The following is a 17,397-nucleotide window of genomic DNA, read 5'->3' as shown; positions in this document are numbered from 1 at the left end:
CACCTTCTCTTTTCTAGTCAACCCATTATGCTAATTTTCTAAGTCTCTGAATAGTTACAATCTCTTCTTTATCGCACATATTAACTGGTCTACTAGCAATTGTCAGAGTATCACTTGAAACAAAAAACAAACAGAAAACAGAAAAAAAAATTTAATCTTCCTAGTGATTGGCAGAAGCCAGCTGCCTCACATATACCTACTGATTTTGCATACTGTTAATGCATGTTTAATATCTGATTAAAAATCTGTTTCATGTGTGGGTTAAGTATAATAAAGAATATTTGCTACTAAGATTCTTAAGAGGTCAAGATTATTTTTAGGTTCAAATTGGAATGATTCTTTGTAGAACATTAGAGATAAGTACTGTTTCCTGTTTGGTAAGCAATCTGAAACTATTCTAACAAAAAGTCTATGTAAAAAAAACAAATCTGGCAACAATATGAAATATAAGCCAGACAAGGGACTAAAGTAAGAGAAATCAGTTAAGAGAACAAAGGAACACGCAAGAACAGGCAGAAACAATACTAGCAGTAGAAACAGAAGCACTCTAAAACATTGTTCAAGTTGTTGCTTGTATAGTTGACCCTTGAACAACAGAGAGTTAGGGGCACCAACCTCCCAGCTGAAAATCTACATATAACTTTTGACTCCCCAAAAACTTAACTGAAAGCCTGCTGTTGACCAGAAGGCCTTACCAATAACATAAACATTCAAACAACACATTTATTCTATGTTATGTGTATTATACACCCTATTTTTACAATACACTAAGCTAAAGAAAAGGTTAATAAAATCATAAGAAAATACATTTACAGTGCTATTATCATATTTGTTGGGGGAAAATTCATGTATAAGTGGACCTCTGCGGTTCAAACCCATGCTGCTCAAGGGTCAACTGTATATATAATCTAGTATACTAGATATAACTACTGCAGATCTTTCTGCACAAAGAGAAGTAATTATTTTCTCCAAATTTATAACAAAAAATGATGTTTTTAATAAAATACATGTGTACCTTGGAATAACTTTATAAGTTTATATGACAAACATAGGCAGTTAAAATTAGGTAATACATAACAAATCACGTCCAAGTTTTAAAAGTTAGAACTCACCTAACAAATTTTTTTAATTTATTTTAATTAACACTCTAAAAAAATAATTAAAACATAACTATTTAATGCTTAGTTTTCTTATAGAATGAAATATAATGAAACACTACATTCTTACTGAAGTAATGGTTTAACTTTTTAATGAATGTAAATTGGTATCAGTTTGAGTAAAATCTTAATTTCCTATCTATCTTGACAAAATACTTCCTCCCAGAAAACTCCAAACGGTGCTAAATACCGAATGGCTGTTAAAAATCAGTATAAATTATTCAGTGTGGAGAGATATTATTATTTACAATGACAACAAAAGGAAGAATTACTTTTCTGAAAGTAGAAGAATTAGTCTCACCTTTTTCTTCTGGCTTTGTAGGAAAATACTTCTTCTCTGTAGCTATAAGCTCAGGCTTTGGAGCTAAGGAAAAAAACAAAGCTAATACTTAAAATAGTTTCAAAGCACAAAGACAATTATACTACTAAATAGTACAGGTTAGTTTAAAAATAACATCAGAGAAAAACATGGCTTAACAGAGGAACAATGTACCAGAATCACTAGGCTAAATATCTAATCCTGCACCTACCACTACTACATGACTAAGTAGTTACTTTGTGGCCTCAGTTCCTTCATCAAATGAAGGTGTTCATATCTTCTATAATACCACTCTCCAGTAGAACTTTCTATGATGATGGAAATATTCTATTTTTGTGCTATCCAATATTGAGAATAGAGACTTGAAATGTTACTACTGTGACTGTGAACTCAATTTTTTATTTTATTTAACTTTAGTTAAATTTTAAAAGCCCAAATAGGACTAGTGACTAAAAAGCCTCCAACACCAACTGCTATAAAAATTATTTTTAACTTATGCTTTACTTGTTCTGGGATTAGGTCAGCAAATACAAAGCTGAAAACTTGGAAGTAGGGAAGGACTTGTATTATTTTAAAATAAAGCAAATCTTCCAAGAAAAATAATTGTACTTCATCTGTAAAAATCAGAAATTGGGGCTAAATTTTACAGAAATAGACAAAGAGCCAGATTATAAAACTGGAACCCTGGAAAAGTCTTCTAAGAATACCATAATATATTCAACTTCTTAAAAAAAATAAACAGTTTGCTTAACCTTTAGCATACTCTCTGAAGAAATACAAATTAGTATTTAAATGAAACATTAACAAATGGATTTAATGTGAAAAAGTAGAATAATTGGCCAGATCAATATATTAAGTATTCTATCTAAACACATTTAAACTTTGTCAATTTTCTTAATTAGAAATGACAAGTTATAACTAAAGTATACAAATTATTAAGATCCTATTTTATACAGTTTATGCTTAAAAAATACTGATATTAATACATGTGAACACTTAATTTTTATATATTTCTAAAGTTTGTATATATCACATTATATATGATTTTTGCTAATATAAGTGGTTTATACTTAAAACCCAATTTCACCATTTTATAACTTGAAAATATGAAAAACAGCAAACTGAATAATGTGTTTCTTACATACCTGGACCTTTAACAGGCGGTGGTGGTTTCTTTGGTTTCTATTAAAACAACAATGGTGAAGATACATGAACACTTACATGTTACATATCTATACTTAAAATAAACTCTGATCATTAATATTCTAAATTGAGGGAGTATCTCTCCTCATCCCATCCCTGCCAAAAATTAAAAACAGTAAGACCTTAACAACCAAAAGGTCACTGACAAAAATTTAATCTATTAGAACAAATGCCTTCTGCTTCCAAACTCATTTTATAAGGCCAGCATTACCCTGATATCAAAACCAATCAGGCATCACAGAAAAAAAAAATTACAGGCAATATCCCTGGTGAACACGGTTGCAAAAATCCTCAACAAAGTATTAGCAAACTGAACAATACATCAAAAGAATCACACATCATGGTCACTTACGATTTATTTCAGAATGATTCAACATCTTCAAATCAATCAACATAATACTCCATTTTAACAAAATGAAGGATAAAAATCCTATGGTCATCTCAACAAATGCAGAAAGACCATTTAAAAATCCAACATCCATTTATAAAAACTCTCAACAAAGTGGGTACAGAAAGAATGTACATCAACTTAATAAAATCCATACATGATAAGCCCAAAGTTAACATCACACTCAATGGTAAAAAGCTAAAAGCCCCTCCTCTAGGATCAGGAACAAGACAAGGATGCCCACTCTCACCACTTTCCTTCAACACAGTATTGGAAGTGTTGGCCACAGCAATTAGGCAAGAAAAAGAAATAAAAGGCATCCATATTGGAAAGGAAGAAGTAAAACTGTTTACTACTGGAGGACAACATATATATATATACATGTGATATATACACACACACACAATGGATTATTACACAGCTATAAAAAGAATGAAATCCATAGATGAACCTAGAAGATAATATGCTAAGTGATATATGTCAGACAGATAAAGACAATACCATATGATTCACTTATTGTGAAATCTAAAAAACAAAACAAATGGAACAAGCAAAGCAGAAACAGACTCACAGATACAGGAAACAGACTGATGGTTACCATAAGAGGGAAGGGGTTAGGGAGCAGGTGAAATAAGTTGAAGGGGAGTAAGAGGTACAAACTTCCAGTTATAAAATAAATAAGTCATGGGGCTGTAATGTACAGCATAGAGAACACAGTCAACAATATTATAATAACTTTGGTGACATGATAACTAGACTTATGATAGGGACCTTTTGTAATGTATAAAAATATCTATAACACCTAAAACCAATAGGATATTATATGTCAGTTATACTTCAATCAATCAATCCTCAATGAGGTTGATCATTCTATGCGGGGGAAGGGATCAAACTGCAGAAAAGCAAAATATCACTGATGAATGACTCAGCGTCACTTTAAGTCCTGTAAGTAAGCAAAGACTGCTTCTTACCCTCCCAAAAATCCACTGACAGAGTAATACTCTAAGATCAAGAGTAGCTTAAAAGAAGATTTTCCAAAAAACTAAAGTGTAATTTCTTCCAGGATAGTGTTAATTTGTCTAACTACTATGAGAGAATTTTTCTTTTAATTATAATAAAGTAACAAGTCTAAAGTTACTTTTCAATATAGTCAGCAGGGAAAGACCAGAAATAAAACACAGAACTATTATTTTGTTTTACTACAGTTCAAATCAATTTTACCTCAGTGTATAAATTGGAAACTGCCTCAATAAAGTTATTCAGTAACAATGCAAAAAACCTGTTTTTAAAGAAATATTGGCAAAAGGTTCATTAAACTATTTTCATCATTGAAAAGTAAAAGCTTACTGGAAAGTCTTTATCCAGTTCATTTATCTGAATAGCAAAATTATCCGGAAATACTCCTTCTTTACCATTAAGTTCACCCTTCCACCAGCCAGCTTCTCCAGTCTCCTATAATGCAAAATGAGGAATAATTAAAATAATTGGGGTTATCTTTAAATACGAAAAAAGTTTACAACAGAATGGGAAAATATTGAATTGCATTATTTTTACAAGGAGAAAAAAGGGCTAAAGAGATCATAAGGTCTTCTTAAAAGCAAATATTACCCACACATTACTTCCAGCAATAGTTATAAAATTGGGTTTCATTATTTTTTAATAAGTCAAATAATTTTAAAATTCAGTTTACAAGGAGAAAGGAAGAAGGAAAGTGGGAGAGGAGGGTGGAGGGAGAATATGATTTTCTAAACTGTGTCTTACTTAACATTCTTAACACTTTATATACCAAAAAACAAGCACATTATTCATTTGCCTTAGAAATTAACAAGATATTCTACAATTCTTTCCAGATACCCCCACTTCCATGAGAAATTGGATGTTATCAGTCCAAAACTGTATGGGTACTAAAAATTACATACACTAAACCATCTGATAACAAAATCAATTTAAAACAAGGGGAAATTTTTCAGAAATTATTCTATATGGTTATAACAAAACCAAAATATTTATAGTTTTCTTCTATTACAAATAGTTACGGGATTCTGCCCAAACCCACATAGTCCTAGGTTTTCTTTTTCTTTTGCCATAATTTATTCCAAGTTATAAAATTACTTCATTCTTTGAAATAGCTGCATCACTTTCCACTGTATGGTTTTATAAACATTGACATACTGATGGAATTTAAATTGTTTCCTTATTTATCTTCTTTTTCTTTTTATATACAAACATTACATGGGGGGAAAATGTAATGAGGTGAACTAGGAAGTGAGAACAGAAACCTGGAGGAGTTGAGGTTAGAGAAAAAACACACATGATGGTAAAAATAATCCCCAATAAATCAATTATTAGATAGACAATAAAAATTTGCTCAAAAAAACCTTTCTGAGCACTATGTGCCAGGTTCTCAGGACACAGAAACAAGACAAAGGTCCAGCTCCTCTAAAGCTTACATTGTAGGAGGAATATAAGAATGAATAAATTAAATAATGCACTGAAAAACCAAGAAATATCTTACCTTACTTATCAAATAGATTATCTCCCCCTCTTTAAAAGAAAGCTCATCTTCATTAGTACCTTCATAGGCAAATAATGTTCTACAACATTCCTTTGCTAAAATAAAGAATGTAAATGATGTAGTTTAAATAAATTGATTCTTTCAACAATACTTATTAAGTCTCTACTTTGTGTAAAAAAACGTATACTAGAAGCTATTAAAGATGAATTAATAATTTTGGCCAATACTATACACTGAATTAAGTAACAATGTCATTAATCCATGCCCTCAAATAGTTACTAAGTGCCTATGATGTTCTAGGCACAATTCTAACTGCAGGGGGATACATGGGTGAACAAAGCACACTAAAATCTTTGACCCTGTAGTACTTACATCTCATAGGGTCTAATACTCTGACCAAGTAGTATAGTGTTAACAAACATCTGCAAAAAATCTAATAATGTATTTGAGCATGCTTCATCCCCAATATGCAAACTTTATTCGAAAACTTACCTTTAGTTTTACTTTCTATGTCTGTTTTTGCTATGTCCACGCTCTGCGCCTTGGATCCTACTGACTGTATAACTGAGGGCTGGAACAGAAAAGGATGGTATCAACTACTTTGGGTGAGAATTAAGGTAATATTCTTAAAATTTCCATCTGCATTAGCCAGCTCTCCCTAATGACACCTGTAGCCAGGTTAGTAATGTGACTGAAAACTCTGCAACGAAAAAGATAAAGATGACAAAAGCTACCTAAATGATAGCTCAGAACTTCACATTTTTAAAACCCCCCCCTCATAAGGAGAGGATAATACACATTTTCTGCTACCAATAATACAGAACTATGATTTAATTTTAAACCTCTAAAATCAATAAAAATAATAGCTTCTGGGACTCCTGGGTGGCTCCGTCGGTTAAGTATCTGCCTTCGGTTCAGGTCAGGATCCCAGGGTCCTGGAATTGATCCCACATTGGGCTCCCTGCTCAGCGGAGAGCCTTGCCTTTGCCTGCTCTGCCTGTCGTACCCCTGCTTGTGCTTGCTCTCTCTCTGACAAATAAATGAATAAAATCTTTAAAAAAAAATAGCATCTGAAAATGTACTGAATACCAATCCCTGAGCTAAACATTTTACATACATTATAACTTAATCCTCAAAACAATCTGCATAAAGTAAGCACTACTACATGCTCCTTTCATAGATTAGGAAGCAGTTAAGTTACCTGCCCACAATAACAGTAGTTTAATAGTGGAGCCCAGATTTGAACTTAGAAGGTCTGACTCCAGAAAGTGGCTCTTAAACAACAGCACTAAACTTCCTTACGATGACATACAGAAGAAAGTCTTTATACTTCACTGCTGCTACCTGAATGAAAATACCTAGCTAATGTTACAACCTCTATAACTATAGTCTAGTAGAAAATTTTACCTTGTAATTGACTAAAGTAAGTCCTTCATACTAGTGTTTTCCTTGACTTCTCTCCCCAGAAATAACATGACATTTGAACCTTAGCAGTCATTAGTTCAAAACCTAAATGTACCAACTACCTATCACTGGGTGTTCTGTTTATCTTTTAAGATACTAACTTTAACTTCTCCCAATTCTAACCATCATTTCTTCTAATCTGATGTCACCTACAAACAGCAAATGTGTTCTCTACTTCATCAATTCCTGGATCAGTGGTCAAAATGAGGCTCAAAAGGCCATCACATAGGGTGACCCGGAGACTACTCTCACTAATAACAACTCCTAAGTAGTGAGCATTTTAAGTGGCATTTGAAAGAGTACTAGTGTAATTATTAATTAAATAAAGTTATTTGATATAAAGCATAAGCAAAGGAGCCCAATTATCTAATGTCCCTCATAATGCAAACACTGCTTCTCCAACATTCCTGGCTGTTATATCGCTATACAGCACCATTCCAAAAACCACAAGAATTCCAATCTTTACCTTTAAAACCAAGAATCAATTAGGCCCCATAATTTTACTGCCAGACAGTCTCAGAGCTAGGAGAGGGTAAGGTAGAAAGTACAAGTTCTCTTTCCTGAATCCAAATCATTATTACATGAAAGTATATGTAGCAAGAGTCTTATAAGTGAAATATAGCTGAACTAGGCAAGCAAATACTGAAATACTTTAAACTCTTAAGAGTTAAATACAGACATACAACTGAAAACTAAAATGAAACAATGCCCTAAAAGTCAATGGAAAAACCTCCTATCTGAAACAAGCAGTCCGGATCTCTAAAGTATGAACCTCAGAAACAAGAGACTTGCAATTACTGTTCCAGAAATTCTAGCTATTTTCCCCCAAAACAAAGCCTTACAGGTTTATTTTAAAATCTGTTATTAATTTGGAAGGAAAAAATAAATAAGGATCTTACCAAGTAGTAAAAAATAAAGTAAAATTAAAATAAAATCTGTTATTAGATGTTATAATTTATAGTACATTTGTTTTGATTCATTTCACAACGCCAGTGAAATGCTAATGAAAAATAAAGTTCTCCATACATTTAGAGAGGGAGATTAGCAGATTTCACCATTGCTGACAATCCAGAGGAAAGTTAAATAGAGCCTAATTAACTTAGTATCTCATTGTGAATCCATTTTAAAATGACCCATGTTAGGCCTATTTCAAATTAAAAGAAAAAATATGTAATTTTAGCTTTTAAAAGACAAAACAAACCCAAAAAATCGCCTTTTCTATTTTTACCTATGGTAACAAAAAACTCTAAAGTTTCCACTAAGAAAAACTGGTGTTAAATTTACCAGTAAACATTCTCATTTTATAAGAACCAAATATAAACATTAAAGTAATCACTATAAAGTGCAGTTTCTCAGTCTTCTCACTCATAACCAATTATTAGTGATCCCAAAAAAGGAAATATGAGTTGCAAACTAACTTTTACATTTTAAAAAATACTCAATGAGAGAATGAGTACAGTTAATCTAAGTTCATCATTACTACCTTTTCTGTTTTCTTCTCTTCTATTTCACTACCAGATGTTCTTGTCCTGAGTTTCACAGACCCTTCTTTAAAAATATCTCCAAATCCAATTCCTCGAATTTTCTTTGGCTGTGTAACTGACCCGGGTGCAGTTTCATTCCCATTCCCCGGAGATGGTAAAGGTGAGGTAGTCCCAGTCAAAACAGTTTCTGAAAGAATAATTTGTTTTTGAAGAATATAGAATCACAAAGATCTTGGTATTCCCCTTCCATACTTTTTATATTCTATACCTCCTAATTAAAAAAGGTAAAATAAAAATAAAAAATTAAATGACGGAGCACTAAAATATCCAGAAAAGTAAAATTCACTTAAACTGATTTTTTTGGATATTGTTCAAAATGATAACAATTTTAGGAATACTTAGTAAAATGCTAATTAAGAAATCCAAGAAGTCATGTTATACAAGGTCCTTAAAAAAAACATGTCAAAATTCACAGCTCTTGGCCAAACATGATAGAATGTAAGAACAAAACATTACAGACAAAAAAATAATTTTCTAGAAGTTATATAAGATTCAATCTGATCAAAGTAGAGGAGTTTCCAAATACAGCAACTAATAATATTAGCAAATTCTTATTTTAAAAAGTCTGTTTTCATTTTTAAAAGTTTAAGATCAGGGGTGCCTGGGTGGCTCAGTTGTTAAGCAGCTGCCTTCGGCTCAGGGCATGATCCCAGGATCCTGGGTTCGAGCCCCGCACTGGGCTCCCTGCTCTGCTGGAAGCCTGCTTCTTCCTCTCCCACTCCCCCTGCTTGTGGTTCCCTCTCTTGCTGGCTGTCTCTCTGTCAAATAAATAAATAAAATCTTAAAAAAAAGTTTAAGATCATTTTATATCATAGATAAATGAAATAACTTAAGTCTAAATTTGAACTAAAAATTTTTTAAATTACAATTAGAAACATTTTTAAGAAATTTTAACATTTTATAGGAAATTTATCTAATGTCCTCATAGGACATTATAGGAATGTCCTATGCCCTTTCATTCCTCTTTATAGGAAAGAAAGTTGTTTCTACAATCTTGCTTGGCAGCAAAGGATCTTATTTATAGGCTTTAATGAGTTTATGAACAACCCGTGGAAAACTGTATGAGTATTTTTTCAGCTTATTTTTCTGAGTATACGAAGTAAATCTCTTATCAGATTCTCAAAAGGCCTTATAATCTAAGAAAAAAGTTCTAGAGTGTATCATCCAAGAAAATTCCACATTTCAGAATGGGGTGGAGGGGTAGGAAAAAACACATAGTATCAGTTCACTGAACTAAAGGAGTGTGTTGAAGTTTAACAGTAAGAATAACAACAAGGTAATTAATAAAAACGGGAGTTACATTTATTTGGGGCTTAATCTATGAGAGGCACTTGCTATGCACTGCACATGAATTTTATCTAATTTGCATAATCACTCATAGGCTTAACATTAAGAACTATTATTCTTCATTTTGAAAATAACTGGGTAAAGAGATAAGAACTTCCCCCCCCCAAAAAAAAACTTTTTCAAAGCCATATATGTAGTAACAAAGCCAACATTTGAACTAAATTCTAGATGATCCCAGAACCATTTTAAATTATTAATAACAATAATCATTAAATCATTAATAATAATGGTTCAAACAACAAAGCCTCCACTCAGACATCTGAAACATTCGAGAATTAAAAGAAACAACTTTTATTAACATAAATGTAATGCTAACAAGTACAGTGATCTATTCTAACCACTTTTCAATATTAGTCTAAGCCACAAATTTTATATTTTTTAATATATTTTAAATCAGTTTATTAGAATGCTTATATATAATAAAATGAACCAATTTTAAATGGATACGCTAATAACTTTTGACAAATGTATGTACCATGGAACCACAACACTCAAGATACAGAATACTTCTGTCACCCCAAATGGACACCCATATACCACCCTCATCAATCCTTCTTAAGTTCAAGCTTCAAGAAACCTTGATTTTCATTCTGTCACTAAAGGTATCTTTTTAGAGTTTCAAATAAATTTAATCCTACAACACTTAAGTCTTGTGTCTGCTTCTTTTGCTATGCAGAACGCATAAACTGTATCTATGCTGTTCCATGCATTCCTACTTCATTTCTTTTCATTGCTGATTAGTATTCCATTATACAGATATATCACTATTTATCTAGCATTAAGAATGTTAGCTGCAGGTTTTTCATAGGTGAGTTTTGTCCAATTTATAAAGTTCCCTACTGTTGCTATTATGGAGCTTTTTTACTGAAATTAAGTGTTGAATACATAAAATTCTCTTTCTGCATCTGAGCTGGCCATCTTTTAAACTGTTTAATATAGTATATTAACTTTTGAATGCATGGGATACATATTTTACTTCTGAATGAATGGGATAAATCCCATTAATCATAATGTATAATCTTTACATATTTTGCTAGGCTTGATGTGCTAATGCTTTGTTTTGATTTCTGTGTTTATGCTCATGAGATAATGGTTTATAATTCATTTTTTCATGACTTCATCTGATTTTTATATCAAAGTCATACAAACCTAAGAAATCTGAAACACTTTGTAGAAGATTAAATCCTTAGTAGAATTCAGTATTTTGTGTGAACACTTTTGATAATGAATTCAAATTTCTTCATAGGCTCAGACCACTAGTTCTATTTCTATTTTGGTTAAGTTATACTGAACCGTTCAAGGAATGTGTGCATCTAATGTCTGATTATCAGTAAAATTTTTTCCTTTTTTCTTTGAGCAACCATTAGAGCTTTAACAATTTATACCTTTTTGAAAAACTCAACCGTTGAACTTCTTGATTTTCTTGAAAGTTGGTTTGTTCTTTATTTCATAGTTTTTGCTCTTATTTCCTGACTTCTAATTATTTCAGGTTTACTTTGCTCTTCTTTTACTGATTTCAGATAAAAACATCATTATTGACTACTGTTTTTCTTTTTCTAGTATTAGCATTGAAAGCAACACAGTTCTTTATAGGTGCCGTTTTACCAGCATTCCACAAATTTTTATTGTTGTTTCCTTTTTTTTTTAATTTGAAAAACGAGTTTAATTTCCCTTACAATTTCTTCTTTGATCCACAGGTTATTTATAAATATTGCTTAATTTCCAAGTAACTGAGAATTTCCCAAGTATCTATTACTGAAATATCTCCCCTGGGGTCACAAAACCTACTGTATAGGACTTCAAATCTTTTAAATTTCTGATACTTGTTTGATGCCCAAACATTAAGGGTCTACTGGTAAATATTCCACGTACTCTTCAAAAGTATGTGTATTATACTGTTGTTGGGTTAACGGTTTCAAAACATCAACCAGATCTACTTATTTGATCATCTGACTCTTCTATATCCTTACTAATTTTTTTGGCCACTGGTTCTATCAATTAGTGAGAGAAGAATGTTCAAATTTATACATGGATTTGCCTGTTTCTTTCAGTTCTGGCGGTTTGTCTTATGTACTTCATAGTTCTTGTATTAGGTTATACATATTTACAACTGTTATGTAATTTTTATGAATTGAGTCCATCATTATAAAATGTTCCTTTTTATTCCTATTTTTTCCTTCGTATATTAATGTATTATTATTAATGTAATCATTCTAGATAGCTTATTCTTTGCACAGAATACCCTTTTTTTTTTTAAACCTTTATCTCAATATTTTGAGCAAGTTTCTGGTAGGCAGTATATTATCCAGTCAACTGGCCTTTCAATTAGAGTTTTTAGACCATTTATTGTTTTTAACTTTTTTTTTTTAAGTAGGCTCCATGCCCAGCGTGGGGCTTCAACTCTTGAGCTCAAGACCTGAGCTGAGCTCAGACTTAATGACTGAGCCACCCAGGTACCCCTAGACCATTTAATTTTAATGTAATCACTGATGTGGTTTAAATTCATGATCCTGCTATTTGTTTTCTAGTTCCCCAGTTGACCTTTGTTCCTTTTTCTCTTTTTTTTTTTTTCTTTGGCTTTAACAAGAGACATTTATTTTTTCAGTTCTGGAGGCTAGAAGCCCAAGATCAGAGTGCCAGCATGTGGGGTTGTGGTGAGATCTCTCTTCATGGCTTACAGATGGCTGCCTTCTCACTGTGTCTTCACATGGCCTTTCCTCAGTACGTGCACATAAAGACAGTGGGCTCTGCTGTCTCTCCCTTTTTTTTTTTAATTGAGATATATAACATTATATTAGTTTCAGGTGTACAAATAATGATTCCTATGTGTATATATATATTGTGAAATGACCACCACAATAAGTCTAAATAACATCTATCATCACACAACTACAAATTTTACGATGAGAATTTTTAAGATCTACTCTCCTATGACTTTTCAAATACACAACACTGTTTTATTAACTACAGTTACTATGCATCCCCAGAACTTATTTATAACTGGAAGTTTGTGCCTTCTGACCACCTTAATCCATTCCACCCATCTTATACCCTTTGCTTCTGGCAACCACCAATGTCTTCTCTGTATCTTTAAGATCAGTTTTGTTTGTTTTTAGATTCCACATCTAAGTGAGGTCATATAGTATTTGTCTTTCACTGTCTGACTTATTTCACTTATAATAACGTCCTCAAGGTCCATCCATGTTGATGCAAATGGCAAGGTTTTTCTTCTGTTCTATGGCTAAAAAATATTCCATTGTGCATTTATAAAACACATTTTCTATCCATTATGTAAACAATGCTGCCATGAACACAACGGTGTAGATGCCTTTTCAAGTTAGTGTATTTCTCTTCCTTAGGTAAATGACCCAAAGTGGAATTTCTGGATCACTAAGTAGTTCTGATTTTTTGAGGAACCTCCATACTGTCTTCATTAGTGGCTGTACCGATTTACATTCCTACCAAGAGTACAGGGGGGGTTCCCTTTTCTACACACCCTCACAAACACTTGTCTTTTTGAGACAGCCATCCTGACAGGTGTGAGGTGACAGCTCATTATGGCTTTGGTCTGTATTTCTCTGAATATTAGTGATGTTGAGAAGCTTGTCACGTATATATCAACCACCTGTACCGCATCTTTGAAAAAATGCCTATCCAGATCCTCTGCCCATTTGTTAATCATGTTTTTTGAGTTGGATGAGTTCTTTATATATTATGGATATTAACCCCTGATAAGATATATGATTTGCAAATATTTTCTCCCATTCCATAGGTTGCCTTTTCATTCTGTTGATACGTTCCTTTCTGTGAAGAAGCTTTTTAGTTTGATGTAGTCTCACTTGTTCATGTTTGCTTTTGTTGCCTTTGCTTCCGGGGTCAGGTCCAAAAAATCATCTCCAAGACTGATATCAAGGAACTTACTACCTAGGTTTTCTTGTAGGAGTTTTATGGTTTCGGGTATTTGTTCAAGACTTGAATGCATTTTGAGTTGATTTTTGTGTTTGAGGTCTCTCTTTTAAAAGTATTTCTTCAGCATTTCATTTTATTATTAACTTACTAGCAATTCCTCACTGTTTTATTTTCTTAGGGGATGCTCTAGGCTTATAATATTAATCTTTAACTTGCCAAAATCTACATTCAAATAAGATTATACTGCTTCACGTGTAACGGCCTTACAATGGGTGCATCTCCATTTCATCTGTGTTTACAGCTGTCGGCATTTGTTTACTTCTACATAAACTATGTTCCCCATAATACATTATTTTAAAGTCAATTATCTTTTAAAGAAATTTAAAATGGAAAAGTGTTTTATACTTATCCACGTATTACCTATATTTCTGTCACTCTTCATTCCACTTATATAAATACAATGGTCTACCTAGTATCATTTTGCTTTTTTCCTAGAGAACTTTAATTCTTTAGAGGACAGCAGGTCTGCTAGCAATGAATTCTCTATTATTGTTTGAAAACTTTTATCTCACCTTTATTCTGGAGAATATTTTCACAAAAATAGAATTCTGGGTTGACCACTTTTCTGCTTTCAGCACTTCAAAGGTATCATTCCATCGTCTTCTGCCATAGTTTCTGATGATTATCTGTGGTTTTTATCTTAATTCTTCTCTACTTGAAGTAACTTTTTCCTCTAACTCCTAAGATTTTCCACTTTACTGTTTATTTTCAGCACTTAATTATGATGTGCCGTTGCAAGCCCTGTGTGTGTGCGTGTATGTGTGTTGTGTGTTTGTCTATGTGTGTTTATCCTTTTTTGAATTTGTAAATTTATAGTTTGCATCAAATCTGGACACATTTTAACATTCTTTCTTCAAATATTTTTCCTGACCACCTTTTCTCTATTCTTTTTCTGTCTACATGTTAGACTATTTAAAATTATCCCAAGTTTTCTGCAGTCTTAATACTGTTAGTGCTCATTTTACACTTAACAACTGAGCCACCCAGGCACCCCCTGAAAGGCTTTTTAAAGTGAAACAATCTATGATATTAATAGCCCACACATTAATAAAGGTAACTTCATCAAATTATTTTAAGGTACAAGTCTCAATTTTTAGAATTATGGCCATAAAATGAAAATTTTCTTTTAGATTTAGTGACTGTAAACTTTACTGGAGTCATTAAAACATATCATTAAAATAAATGCCTAGATATTAAAAATATCTAAATACTAATGATAGATTGATTACTTTCAGCTCATTGAAAACTGTCAAAACTACTACAATGACTTTTTTTTTTTTAAGATTTTATTTATTTCACAAAGAGAGAGCACAAGAGAGAGAACAAACAGAGGAAGCAGCAGAGGGAGAGGAAAAGGGTGAGAGGAGCAGGGAGCCTGATGCAGGCTCCATCCCAGGACTCCAGGATCATGACCTGAGCCGAAGACAGATGCTCAACTGACTGAACCACCCAGGTGCCCCTAATAATGATACTGAATCAACAGCTGGAAGGCAGCACAGTGTAGTAATAAAGCACATCAACTCTAGAGTCAAATCTTAATTCATATCACCATTTCCACTGTATGTGCCCAGTTTCTTCACCTATAAAACAGGATTCTTCATAGGATTGCAATGAGGATGGAACTGATTCCTGTAAAGTGCTTAACAGTGTCTGGTTCAGTGCCTATTATTTTTCAAGAGTTTAAAGATATATTGCTGAGCACCATTCAAGTAAGAGAGAGCATGATCACATAGAAGAACCAAAAAATAAAAGGGAAAATGTCTTAACCACTACAAGGAAGAATAGGTAGAGAAGGGGGAGGAGAGAGAAAGGAAGAGAGGTATATGGGGAAAGAGGTCAAACAGGACGTTTTATAATCAGACAAAAAAGAAACCTTACTATATGTTATTCCTAATATTTTTATGCCTACTTTATCTGTCAGATTGTCCTTGAATTTCTAAGCTTGTAGAAAAATTACATCTACATTTTATGTGTGCCACTGTCAGTCAAAAAACATAACAAGCAAGTCTTATTAGGCCTAAAATTCTTTCTCCCTTTTCCATTAAATCTCTATAGCAAAAGCCACTTAATGTCTTGTACCTCCGTATAAAATGACTTAAAAGAACCAAAAGTCCCAAAGTACAATTGTTGGGAAAAAAAACAAAAATAAAAAAGCAAGAATCTATGTCAGCTACACTGAGTGCTAAAGAAAAGTAATACAAAGTAGAAACTTGATGAAAATACAAAGTATTTAATAGAAGCAACCCAAGTTCACGATTGAACTAAATGGGGAACTAATATAGAATATGTTAAAGTAAAACATGTAAACGAAGTAGGACTTAGAATCTAAATTTGCTGGCACAAATTCCCCCTTTTTACTCCAAAGACTATCTTTTACCATCACTCAAAGATTTTAAAAAATAATCCTACATTTCCTAAGAAAATGTTGCATGTGTTTTAAGTAGTTAAAATCTGTAGCCCTTAGTTCCTAAGCAGAATCTTTAGAAACAGCATCTGGCTATAACCCAATTTATAAAGACTCATAATGTATTACCAGTAAAAGCATCAAAGCCCCACAACAATTTTCCTTTACAAAGCTATTTACTTCAGGTTGTTCAAGGTGAATGCTAATGTGGGACTACAGACACCAAAGTAAGGGTGCACCACCTTAAGTCCTGCAGACCAAGCGGCAGACCACCAAAGTTCAATCCACCTCCTTTGGCACAACCATGTACACCACGAGTCCACAAGATCCTGTGCCCCACTACCAATAAGCACTATCTTCTTTTTCAGAGCTTGAATAATCAAATTAGAACACTGCTGACTTCTCCCAAGAGAATGACTATTTCTACCCAGAAGAAACAAGAACTTCTGAAGAACAATCTATCAGAGTTCTTGAACATTTTATGCCATGAATTCCTCTAGTAGCCCAGTAAAGCCCAGAGGGATGCAAAGCTCTAAAGATTTAACTATTGAGAACCTTTTAATCTCCTCAAAGCTATGACCTCTCATTCTTAGCATCTCTCCTCTTTTATAGAAAAAAATCAGAAGTCAGACATCTCTCCCTCAGCTTCCTGGCACTAACTCTGATGTATTGCCAAATCAACTGAGACCTACGTGATACCTACAATATGAATCTCATTCCCTCTACCTTCTGGGTAAAACCTGTTCTGGTGATAAATCCCATTCTTCCAAATTTGCATCTTCAACTTCTGCCTCTCTACTTGTTCTCTGCCATTACCATTTAAAAATGATCAAGACTTTTCCTTCTTAAGAACAAAAACATTCTTGAATATATGTTGTTTTCAATGGCTGCGCTGCTTTATACTTTCTTTCTCCACTGCCTCCCCCCACAATCAACTCAGCTTCTGTCCCAATCACCTTTCTTCACTGCTCTTACTTACCCAGGCCATTAATGATCTCTCCATCCCTAAATCCAGGATTACATTTTCTCTCTTACCCTACTATCTTACTTCACAAGGAGCATCAGATATTACTGCCTATGTCTTCCC

At 33.0% G+C, this 17,397-nt stretch overlaps 1 protein-coding gene across 1 annotated transcript in view; it reads right to left on the bottom strand.

The window, feature by feature from the left end:
- CD2AP (CD2 associated protein) overlaps positions 1-17,397 on the bottom strand; it is a 121,009-nt gene that overhangs the window by 33,043 nt on the left and 70,569 nt on the right. The window contains exons 6-11 of the mRNA XM_026507290.4: positions 8,530-8,717; positions 6,075-6,153; positions 5,583-5,677; positions 4,415-4,519; positions 2,622-2,658; positions 1,459-1,521 (exon numbers count right to left, since the gene is read on the bottom strand). Coding sequence (XP_026363075.1) covers positions 1,459-1,521; positions 2,622-2,658; positions 4,415-4,519; positions 5,583-5,677; positions 6,075-6,153; positions 8,530-8,717 — 567 coding nt within the window. The remainder of the gene's footprint in view (positions 1-1,458; positions 1,522-2,621; positions 2,659-4,414; positions 4,520-5,582; positions 5,678-6,074; positions 6,154-8,529; positions 8,718-17,397) is intronic.

Source organism: Ursus arctos, unplaced genomic scaffold (genome assembly GCF_023065955.2).
Source record: "Ursus arctos isolate Adak ecotype North America unplaced genomic scaffold, UrsArc2.0 scaffold_29, whole genome shotgun sequence".
Lineage (NCBI taxonomy): Eukaryota > Metazoa > Chordata > Mammalia > Carnivora > Ursidae > Ursus > Ursus arctos.
Note: the sequence above shows the minus strand (reverse complement) of the source record. Positions and strands in the feature narration are given on the sequence as shown.